Source organism: Macrotis lagotis, chromosome X, assembly GCF_037893015.1.
Source record: "Macrotis lagotis isolate mMagLag1 chromosome X, bilby.v1.9.chrom.fasta, whole genome shotgun sequence".
NCBI lineage: Eukaryota > Metazoa > Chordata > Mammalia > Peramelemorphia > Peramelidae > Macrotis > Macrotis lagotis.
The window spans coordinates 254,907,160-254,919,686 of NC_133666.1; the positions used below are offsets into that span (position 1 = coordinate 254,907,160).

General features: G+C 33.4%; 1 protein-coding gene across 7 annotated transcripts in view; it reads right to left on the reverse strand.

The window, feature by feature from the left end:
- The window catches only part of ERBIN (erbb2 interacting protein), a 202,214-nt gene that overhangs the window by 81,376 nt on the left and 108,311 nt on the right, over positions 1-12,527 (reverse strand). For all 7 annotated transcript variants that reach the window (XM_074206738.1, XM_074206736.1, XM_074206735.1 and 4 more), the window contains one exon: positions 5,718-5,835. In XM_074206738.1, coding sequence (XP_074062839.1) covers positions 5,718-5,835 — 118 coding nt within the window. The remainder of the gene's footprint in view (positions 1-5,717; positions 5,836-12,527) is intronic.

Genomic DNA, 12,527 nt, shown 5'->3' on the forward strand with positions numbered 1-12,527 from the left:
AATCCAGACATTATTTAAGAAATTAACAGGGGTGGCTAGGTAGCACAGTGGATAGAGCACTGGACTTGGAGTCAGGAGTACCTGAGTTCAAATCCAGCCTCAGGCACTTAATAATTACCTAGCTTGGGCAAGCCACTTAACCCCATTGCCCTGCAAAAACAAACAAAAAAAATTAAACAAGGAAAACTGCCAATATTCTAGAATTAGAGAGCAAAATAGAAATTGAAAAGAATCCTTGATCACCTCCTGAAAGAGATCTCAAAATGAAAATTCTCAGAAATATTATAGCCAAATGCCAGGGCAAAGTCAAGAAGAAAATACTTCAAGAAATAATTCAAATATTATGGAGTCACACAGTCAGGATGACATACGATCTAGCAGTTTCTGCATTAAAGTATGGCTTGGAATCAAGAGCTTGGATTACAACCAAGAATCACCTACCCAGCAAAACTGAGAACAATCCCCTAGGGGGGAAAATGGACATTCAATTGAAAGGGAATACTTTTAAATATGTGAAAAGACCAGAGATGAATAAAGAATTTGACTTTCAAATACAAGACTTAAGAAGCATAAAAAAGTAAAGAGAAATGGGAATTCATAAGGGATTTAATACAACTAAACTGTTTCCTGTAGGAATCTACCTGGGAAGATGACACATCTCATTTTCATCATTAGGTCAGTTAAGAGGACACATGAGAGCACATGAGTGAGTTGAATAAGAAAGGTAGATATCTAAAAAGATAAAACCAAGGGGTAAGAGAGGAATGCGATGGAAGGAGAAAAGAAGAAGTGGGATGAGGTAAATGATCTCACATAAAAAAGGCAAGGAAAAAGCTATTACAGTGGAGGGAAAGATGGAAAAGAAAAAAAGGAAATTGGCTCAAAGAGGGACTAATATATAAACTGAATTGGGAAATCTATTTTAACCTACAAGAAAGCAGGAGAGGAAGAGGCTAAAAAGGGGGGGGAACATTATAGAAGGGAGGGTGGATGGGGAAGGCGTAGTCAGAAGGAAAACACTTGATAAAGGACAGTGTGAAAGAACAGAGAGAATAAAATAGAGGGGGAATAAAAGGGAGGAAAATATTTTTGCCTGAAACTGTGAAAAAAAATTTGAACCAAGTTTCTCTGACAAAAACTTTATTCTTTAAACATAGAGAACTGAATCAAATTTATAAAAATAAAAGCCACTCCTCAAATGATAAATAATAAAAGGATAAGAACAGTTTTCAGAAGGAGTAATCAAAGCTATCTAAAGCCGTAAGAAGAAACACTCTAAATCACTATTCTGAGGTACTACCTTCATATTTATTAGCTTAGTTAAGAGGGTAGAAAAAGAAAATGACAAATATTGGAGATGTGGTGAAAATGGGGCATTATGCACCCTTGGAGGAGTTGTGAATTGATTCGACCATTCTGAAGACCAATTTGGAACTATGCACAAAGGACTATAAAACAATGCATACCCTTTACCAAACAATTTTACTATTGCATCTGAATTCAAAAAAGAGATACATAACAAAAAAGGGAAAGGACAAACATATATACAGCAACTCTTTTCTAGAGACAAAAAATTGGAAATTCTATTGCGGAATGACTGAACAAATCATAGTATCTGATTGTGATGGAATTCTATTGTACTATAAGAAGAGATGACTTCAGGAAAGCAAGAAGCAGGCAAGGTGTGCAGTGGATGGAGCACTGGCCTTGGAGTTCAGATCCAGCCTCTGACACTTACTAGCTGTGTAACCTTGGGCAAGTTATGTAACCCTGCTTGCCCTGCATCCAGGGCTCTCCAGTCATCCTGATCCATATCTGGTCCCTGGATCCAGATGGCTCCAAAGGAGAAAGTGAGGGTGGTGACTTGAATGGGATTTGAGTGGACAGAAACGCATTGGAAGTGTTAGAATTAGAAAGCAATGCGGTTTACTGAGACTAATGAAAGTGTTACAGGTTGTGTCAGAAAAAAAAGACAAGAAAAAATGCTTTCAAGCAAGAATTGAAGAGAAACTATGTTTGAAAAGCAAAGTTACATTAATCCCCAAGTCTCATACTAAATTAAAAGAATTCCCATTTAGTGATTTTATTTGTAATTATAGTCACAATAACTGAAAAGATGATGAAACATTTAGCCACTGACAATTGGGAATTGCATGTTCTATCTACCTCTATGCAAATTTCAAGGGAATCTAATGAGAGGACTTTAACTTCATTCAATGACTTTTGCTTCCTGTTCTATGTTGTCTCATTCAAGGTATAGTCAAAGAAAAATGTCAGAGAAGGAAAACTTATGGACAGAGAACCTCTCATGTAATAGTAAATTAAGAAAGAGTGCTCACATTACTGGGAAACAGGATTATGAACACAGTGAAAAAAGAAATTTCATTATATAGAAATAAGTGAATAATGCCACATAGACTTAAATCTTCTACAAAGTCTTTTATAAAAACCTTTTATTCAAATAAAAAAGTCAATTCTCTTAAACATCATTTTTACTTAGAATGAATAATTCTCATTTAATGAAGTTTGACAATTTTGAAGCAAAGTTTCTTAGAAATTATGTCATTCTATTTGCTTTTCAATTCAGCCTCTTATTTAAGAAAAATTGTAAATTTCACTAGCACCTAGCTATTACAGCTGTATTAGTATTAGATGATATTCAACATTAAAACATTTTCCTCTATATATTTAAATAAAGTATTTTAAATACATTATTTTACAAAAATCAATAGGCCTATCATATCATTCAATAATATTCAATCCATTTGAAGGAAAGATTATATTGTAGAAAAAATATAATAAAATTTCAACAAAATTATGATTCATCTTTTCCCCCTATCTTTTCAAATGTAGTGATTTCCAAGTATTTCTTTTTTTATTTGTACAGAGATGCAGATTATAATCTACTGAGCTTTACAAACGCCATTTGTTAACCAGTTGACTATATAAACTCCCCAGCACCATCACCGCCAATAGGCAAGAAGTAACAAAGAATAGTGAATATCTAGCTTCAAAGTGAAGAAATTCTGATACTAAAGTCTGACCTCTGACACAGAATTACTGTGTGAACCTAAGAATGTTGTACATGATATCACAGCAATATTATATAATGAATGACTGTGAGTGATTAGTTATTAGCAGCAACAATATGGTCCAAGAAAATCCCAAAGGGCTCATGATGAATCAAGATATCTGCCTCCAGAGAAAGAACTGATATTCTCTAAATACAAACTGAAGCATACAATTTTTCTCTTTCTTTCTTTCTGGTTTGAGTCTTCTTATACAAAATGACTAATATGGAATTGCTTTACATGATTAAATATGCAGAACCAATATCAGATTGCTTATCATTTCTAGTAGGAGACAGAGAGGGAAGAATAGAATTTGGAACTCAAAACTTAAAAAAAAGTTAAAAATTATTTTAACATATAATTGGGGAAATACTATTAAAAATTTTAAAATTAAGTAGAAAAATTACTTAAGGCATAAATTCATGTAAGTTTCTCAAATAGTAACTTGAAAGACTGTAATAAAGATTTCCTTGAACCTTACAACAAATGGCCTCTTTATAAAGACCTTTTCTTTCTTGATATAGCAGTATTTTATCAATCATGTAATTAACACTTGTAAAATTAGTATTTACATTCTCCACTTAATAGATATTGATGACAAAATTATACTACATAAAAATTATGATTATGATTAAGTAAGAGTGAAGTGTTTCTGTAGATCATCTTTAGTTAATCTGAATCCAACCACAAAACTAGGAATTAATAAGTGGTTCAAGAAACATTTATTACATATCTAACATCTACAAAGAATCATGTGAGGTGCTTAATACAAGTACTATATCTCTGTAATGTGCAATTTAGAAAAGAAAACATAATAGAATGACAGGATTAAAAGTCAGAAGATGATCTTAGGGACTATCTTATCTAACCTATCATTTTACACATAAGAAAATCAGGGCCCAGAGAGCTTAAGTGAGTTTTCCTAGCTTACAGTGATTATTAGTAACAGAATAAAAATACATTAGACAGGAAGGAAATACAATGGAAATCTACTGTTTGATCCATCAGAACATGGATAATACTGGCATATTTGAGAGAAACAAGAGAAAGGAAATGTGAAATGATCTCCAAATTTACTAAGTAATTTTGACTTAAGATATTCTTTTCTTTAAAGTTTTCTCCTTAGAGATTTAAATTAACTTAATAAATTTTAATTAAATGTCCTGTTTCTGCCAGTAAAGAAAAACCAGGCAGGTCCAACATCCTTCCATACATAAGAACAACTAACTCAAAATTTGGCCAAGTATAGCACCTTCAGCTGAAGACCCTGTTATTACTGCTTTAATTGACTCTGGTTTCCTTCAATTGTCATACAGTTCATATAAGAGAAAGAATATGGTGAAGGAGAAGCTAGACAGAAGTAAAAAGAAGGGAACATCTACTTCTCCCATTATTCCAAGTAGGTAGGAAGTACATTTGTTCTGTTAACCTTAATACACAGAACTGTAAAGTCTTTGAGAGCAAGTCAGAGTCATATCTATCTTTTTATCCTTTCGTTACAAAAATTATGCCCTAATGGAAAAAAACACCTGGTAAGAAGATGTAAGCAAGATGAAAGAGTATAGGATGCTCTTAATACCAAGGTTCTTTCAACATCCACTTCCTAAAGGTGATGTTTGTCCTTCACTCTCAAAGATCATGATTATCAGGGAGGTGATGCTATGCTAAGTACATGAATTGGATTTAACTAAGGCTGTTTTTGAACTCCCATCCTCCTGATTCCAAGGCTAGTGTCCTATCCACTATGCCACCCAGCTGCTTCTACCCTTAATGCCTCAAGTTGAATTCTGGAGTACTATAGCCAGTAAAAGGGTGAGGTATAGTGCAAGACTTACATAAACTGAAGAAAAACAAAGTGACAACGATCAGGAGAATATGTCCATGGTAACATCAATATTATAAAATAATGATGACTAACTGGCAAAGATTTAGCTACTCTGATCATTACAAAGATAAGTGAAATTCCAAAAGACTCAAGATGAAACATCTATCTTAAGAGAAAGAACTGATGAACTATGAATGGAAATTGAAGCATGCATTTTTTACTTTTGTTTTTCTTCTCTAAGGTGGAAGAGAAATGCTAATAGCAATACAGAAATGTGAAAATGTTCTGCATGATTTCACATGTATTATAGGTATCATATTGCTTCCTTTTTCTCAATGGGTGAGAGTTAGGCTGAAGGGAAAAAGATATTTTGGAATTAAATTTATTAAATAAATATTAAAATACACATAAATGAATAATTCTTAAAGAACAGAGATAGGCCCTGCTCTCAAAGAAGAAGTGTCTGAAGAAGGATTTGAACACAGCTTTTCCTGAGAATTAGATAAAGAATAGAAATTTTCCTTGTTGTTCTTTCACTTTTGGAGGAGGAAAATGCACATTAAAGCAATGAAATGTTTTTAAAATGTTTTCTTATAAGGATACAGAAATATACAGTTTTAAATCCTACATAGAACACAGAATGTCAATATGGTGATATGTTAAATATCAAAGATATTTTAAATTTTGTTTCTTTATATATAATATTGAAACAATAATATTGTGTAAAATGCAAAAATTTAAAAATTTCATATACTCTGGTCTATAGTACTTCAGGAGCTTTTTTAATATATGTACAGTTATAAAAAAATTTAACAACTTACCATTTTTGCTGACATCTAGTTCCCTGAGATTTATGAGATTTGCAATGGATGCTGGCAATGTTGTTAAATCATTGTCTGGCAAACTCAGCTTGTGTAGTGACTGACAGTTAAATAGTTGCTAAAAAAAGAAAAAACAAAATATTTTTTTCAGAATTTTTGAAATGCACATATACAATCTTGTTAAAAAAAAACTCTCTAAACCCTCCCACATAATAAATATTAATAGTCATACTGAGAGAGAGGCAGAGAGAATGTGCAAACCATTGATCAATCAAATGTTATGATCTGGATTTTTGTTTTGCCTATCACTTCCTAAGTTGGTAAACCCATAACCTTGGAGCTGAGCATCTAAAGTCCCTTGAGCACACTGTAATATGTGTGAGTCTGTGGTATGTCACTTCTCTAGTCATCTTTACAAAACTCTTTTATTTATTTCTTTATTTTCATCCATATATACATGTATATTTTTGTAACAAAATTTTCTTCCACCATCCCTTTCCCACCACCTTCCCCTCAGCAGCAATCAATTAGGTTAGTCTTGTAAATATATTTTTTTGATAAACATCTTTACAAATTAGTCATTTTTAGTATGAAGAATTAGAATTAAGGGAAAGAGATACATAAGAGTTAATTTTTATAAAGTGTTTATCAGATTCAGAAGGGGTTTTTTTGTGTTTTGTTTTGTTTTTCTTCCTCTGGATGGGGATAATATAGTCCATAGCCAATTAAATATAACTGTCTTAGCTCACTGGACAGCTGAGAGGAGCTGCTTATAACAAGGCTGTTCATCTCACAATGCTGTTGTTGTGTACATTGTTCTCTTGGTTCTACTTCATTCGCTCAGCATCAGATCCCAAGAGTCATTCCATGCTTCTCTAGAGTCTCTATTGTTTCTTAAAGAACAATAATATTCCATAGTATTCATGTAACTTCTTTAGCCATTCCCCAGTTGATAGGCATCCTCTCAATTTCCAATTCTTTGCCACTACAAAAAGAGCTGCTATATTTTGGAATATGTAGGATTTTTCCCTTTACAATTTCTTCTGAATCTAGAACTGGAATTGCTTGGTCAAAGGGTATGAACAGTTTTATTGCTCTTTGGGCATAGTTCCATATTGCTCTCTAGAAAGGTTGGATCCATTTGTAATTCCACCAGCAGTGCATCAATGTCCCAATCCCCCCACAACCTCTCCAACATTGGTCGTTTTCCCTTTTGCTCATCTTGGCCAATCTGATAGGTGTGAAATGATACCTCGTTGTTTTAGTTTGTATTTCTCTAATAATGATTTGGATCAATTTAACTTCTTCATTTGAAAACTGTCTATTCAAATCTTCTGACCATGTATCAATTGGGGAATGACTTGTGACTTTATAAATTTGATGCAATTCTCTATATATTTTACAAATGAGACCTTTAACAGAATTCCTAATTGTGAAGATTGTTTCCCATTTTGATCTTATTTTAGTATAGAATGTGAGATGTAGACCTATGCCTAGTTTTTACCATACTATATTCCAGTTTCCCCAACCATTTCTGTCAAATAGTAAGTTCTTATCCCAGAGGCTGATGTCTTTGGATTTGTCAAATAGTAGATTGCTGTGGTCATTTACTGCATTTTCTTTTGAAACTATCCTAATCCACTGATCCACTACTCTATTTCTTAACCAGTACTAAGCAGTTTTGATGACTTCCACTTTATATTATAGTTTTAGATCTGGTAGAGCTAGGCCACCTTCCTTTACATTTGTTTTCATCAGTTTCCATGCTATTCTAGCCATTTTGTTGCTCCATATGAATTTTATTGTTACTTTTACTAGCTTAGTAGTTATCTGGTAGTTTGTTGGTAAGGCACCAAAATAAGTAATTTTATTTGGTTAGAATTGTTGTTTTTATTATATTAACTCAACCTAACCATGAGCATTTGACATTCTTTCAATTATTGAGATCTGACTTTATTTGGGTGATTAGTGCTTTATAATTGAGTTAATACAAGTTTCTGTGTTTGTCTTGGGAGGTAGATTCCCAATTATTTAATGTTGTCTTTAAATGGAATTTCTCTTTCTATCTCTTGCCCTTGGGCTTTGTTGTTCATATATAGAAAAGCAGATGATTTATGTGGGTTTGTTTTATATCCTACTACTTCATTTAATTCATAAATTGTTTCAAGGAGTTTTTTAGATGACTTTCACAGGTTCTCTATCATCTGCAAAGAGTGAAGTGTTGCTTCATCATTGCCAATTCTGATTCCTTCAATTTCTTTTTCTTCTCTTATTGCTACTGCTAGCATTTCTACTACTATAGTGAATAGTAATGGTGATAATGGGCATCCTTGTTTCATCCCTGATTTTACTGGAAATGCTCCAAGTTTATTCCCATTACATATAATATTTGTTGATAATTTTAGATAGATATTATTTTTTTTAGGAAAACTCCACTTATTCCTAAACTTTCTAGTGGTTTTTAATAGGAATGGATGTTGTATTTTATCAAAGGCCTTTTCAACATCTATTGAGATAGTCATATGATTTCTGTTGGTTTTGCTACTGATGTGTTTAATTATGTTGAGTATTTTACTAATGTAGAACCATCACTGCCTCCTCCCTAGTATAAATCCTACCTGATCATGGTAAATTATCCTGATAATAACTTACTGTAGTCTCATTGCTAAAATTTTATTTAAGACTTTTGCATCAATATGTATTAGGGAGATTGGTTTGTTTTGGTTCTTCCTGGTTTAGGTATCATCACTGTTATAAAAGGAGTTTGGCAGAACTCCTTTCTCTGCTATTTTTTCAAGTAGTTTATGTAGAATAGAATATGTAGAATGTTTGGTAGAATTCACCTGTAAATCCATCTGAAACTGTAGACTTTTTCTTAGGGAGTTTATTGATGCTTTCTTCAATTTCTTTTTCTGAAATGGGGTTATTTAAGTAATTCTTTCAATCTGGGCAGTTTGTATTTTTGTAAACATTCATCCATTTCCCTCAGTTTATCCAATTTATTGGCATACAGATCAGCAAAGTAGCTCCAAATTATTTCTTTAATTTCCTCTTCACTGGTGGTTAGTTCATCCTTCTCATTTTTCATACTGGTAATTTGGTTATCTTATTTCTTTTTTTTAATCAGATTAGCCAAAAGTTTGTCTATTGTATTGGTTCTTTCATAAAACGAATTCAGTTTTATTTATTAGATCAATGGTTTTCTTGCTTTCAATTTTATTAATCTCTCTCCCTTGACTTCCAGAATTTCTAATTTAGTATTTAATTGGAGTTATTTGATTTGTTTTTTTTTCCTAGCTTTTTTAGCTGCATATCCAATTCATTGATCTCCTCTGTCTCTATTTTATTCATAATAGGCATTTAAAGATATAAAGTTTTCCCTTCAAAACTGCTTTGGCTGCATCCCATAAATTTAATGATGTCTCATTAGTATCATTTTCTTGGATATAATTATTATTTCTATTATTTCCTGTTTGATCCACATTATTTAAGATTAAGTTATTTAATTTCCAATTAGTTCTTGGTTTATTTTTCCATGGCCCTTTATTACATGTAATTTTTATTGCATCATGGTCGGAGAAGTGTGTATGTATTATTTCTGTCTTTCAGTATTTGATTATAAAGTTTTTGTGCCCTAGTACATAGTCAATTTTGGTGTAGGTGCCATGTACTGCTTAGAAAAGGGTATATTCTTTTCTATCCCCATTGAGTTTTGTCCAGAGGTAAATTGTAAGTTTTCACTCATCTTCTTAACTTCCTTCTTGTTTATTTTGCTATTGATTTATCTAGTTCTGAGAGAGGGAGGTTGAAGTTGCCCCATTATTAAAGTTTTCTGTCTATATCTCCTTGTAATTTGCTCAGCTTTCCCTCTAGGAAGTTGGATGCTATATAATTAGGTGCATATATGTTTAGTAATGATATAACTTAATTACCAATGGTGCCTTTTAAGAAGATATAGTTTCTTTCCTTATCACTTTTAATGAGATTGATTTTTGCTTTTATTTTATCTGAGATTAGGATTGCTACCCCAGATTGTTTTTTTTACTTCAGCTGAAGCATAATATATTTTGCTCCAACCTTTTACCTTTACCCTGTGTGCATCTCTCTGCTTCAAATGTGTTTCTTGTCAACAACCTATTGTAGGATTCTGGTTTTTAATTCATTCTGCTATCTACTTCCATTTTACAGGTCAGTTCATCCCATTCAAATTTACAATTAAGATTATGAATACTGTATTTCCCTCCATGCTATCTTTCTTCATTTATATTTTTCTCTTATTGCTACCAAAATTTTAACTACCTTTCCCTGTTGACTTTTCTTTTAAAAATTTAATTTTGCTTATTTTCACTTATACCTTCACTTTCCCTTTAATCAGTCCCTTCTTTCCTTATCTTTCCCTTTCCTAATACCCCCTTCCCTGTAGATTCATTTAGATTTTTAAACCCAAGTGGGAATGCACCTTATTCCCTCACTGCGCTAAAATCTATTGAATAGAATTTACTCAGCAATCACATTCTCCCTACTTTTCCCTCTAAAATTATAAATCTTTGTGCACCTTCCCTTGGTGCTATTTATTGCTCTAACACTATTAATCAGGTATGATCAATCACAGTTTGATTATCTGATTGCTTGATAAGCTCATATTGTTATCAACTTATAACAGATTGTTTACTTGATAAGCCGCATTGACTCAAATTGCATCAAATCAAAATTATATTCATTTTTTACCCAGATTCTTTCAAGTACACACAATCCTCCTCATGAGCCATAGTATCATCCAAAGCCATTTCATTTCTTGAACTACCTGTGCCCCTCCCCACCCAGGCCTATTGTCTCTCACACATTACCCTCTCTGGGAAGAGGACCTCCCCCTACCCAGGACCTTGGTACTTTTAACCCTCTTGTTAAGTGAAGCATGGCTTAAGTCAAACCCTGATCTAATTAACTGCAAGAATCTAAAAGCTCTCTTAAGTACTGGGAGGCTCTGGAAGTCTCACCTGAGAACCTTACAAATAATTTTAAGTTACAGTCATTGACTCAGGTCCTCAGTTTATGATGCCCTCATTAGACAAGGTGCTAAGCCCCTGATAAAAATAAGTCAAAGGATAATCAAACACTTAAATTTAAAGTTAACTGTTAAGACCCCTGCTTATGAGTTTTCTTTTCCAGTTGGTTATTTTTACTTTTAACAAGGTTGATTTCTTTGGTCAACTTTTCATAATTTTCCTGCTTGACCTTCATTCCTTTTCCCCATTTTTCTTCTTCCTGTCTTCATTGGTTTTTAAATTCTTTTTTAAGTTTTTTAAGTTCTTCTATGAGCTTTGGAATTTGAGTCCAATTTATAGAGTGTTTTGATATTCCCCTGTTAGTGATTTTTCACTGCTTTTTTCTTCAAATGTGGCCTTTCTGTCATCTTTCTTTGTCTGTAAAGTACCTTTCTATAGTGAATACTCTTAGTTTTTGTTTTTTTTTGTTCATCTTTGGTGTTTTAGTTCTGCTACTGGGAGCATAGATCCAAGCTTTTTTTTTTCTTTGCTGGGGCTGGGCTCTGATCCCTGGTTTATTGGTCAAGATGTTGCCTATGCAGTCCAGGCCTCAACTTTGCAGAGATTTTTTTCCCTCCTTTATGTCCAGTTTCTGACTTAATAATGGTTTGTTCCCAACCCAGTTCTGTCTTTTATTCCAGTGTTTTCAGGGTTCAGACTTTGTTTGGGGTTGGTGGCCTCTGTGCTGGCATGCTATCTAGCTGCCCATATCTCTGCTACTATTATGCTGTCAGGACCTGGATTGCACTGTGGCTAAATGTCTCCTGCTGGCTTTCCCACTCTTCTGGACTTCACATCCCCTTTTCCCCCAAAGACACAGGCCTTCACTTAAGATCGTCCACAATGTCTGCAGTTGAAAACTTCTTTGAAACTTCTCTTTTTCTTGATGGGATCTATAGTGTGAATGTCAGAGTGGAGGCTTCATTTTTCTTTGGTAGGGAAGAGTTACAGGAGCACATTAGCTTCAGGCTGTCATCTTGCTTCTGCCCTGGAAGTCCAGTGGCTTCCTTCCTTCCACCTTCCAGCTCATCTTTATAAAAATCTTATTTTTGTGGGGAAAGGGGGGGGGAGATTATGTTTACTCTTAAAACAAGAATATTTTAGTAATGTGTAAAAAAAAAGAAATAAAGATAATAAATGTAAAAAATTGAAAATTAAAAAAAATAAAATAAATCATAAGGAAACTTCATCATATAGCTTATTTTTATGCTGATTTGGTACTAGTTACCAGCAAGGAGGGCAAGGACTTGTCCCTTCCAACTCAAAGGATAGCTTAAAGACAAACAAGCAAGACTTAATGCCACAAAAGGGAACCAAAACCTTTTCATTAGGCAAAGTTCCCAGCCTACTTCCAGTTGGATGCTAATTCCATGATCTCAACTAGAGAGAATTCAGAGACCCTCTAAACCTTGTTCTTGTTAGGGGCACATTATGCCCCAAGATCTGCAAGTTCTTACCATCTGCTCTATTACTTTCTCTACCTGAGTTTTCAAACCTCTACCATAACTGAACATAAATGCTAACTTTCTTTTCTATGCTGTCGCCGCCAATTAGAATATGAGTTTCTTTGAGAGCTATGACTGTTTTGTATCAGCAACACTTAAGATGAATGCTTGGTATGGAGTAGTTGTTGAATAAAGTCTTTTTTTTAGTTTCATTGTAATTCTCTATCAAGGATAAGCAACCTACAGCCAGCAGCAACCTGTCTTTTTATTTTACTTTTACTTTATTTATTCACAATTAAGAATGTTTTTTACATTTATAC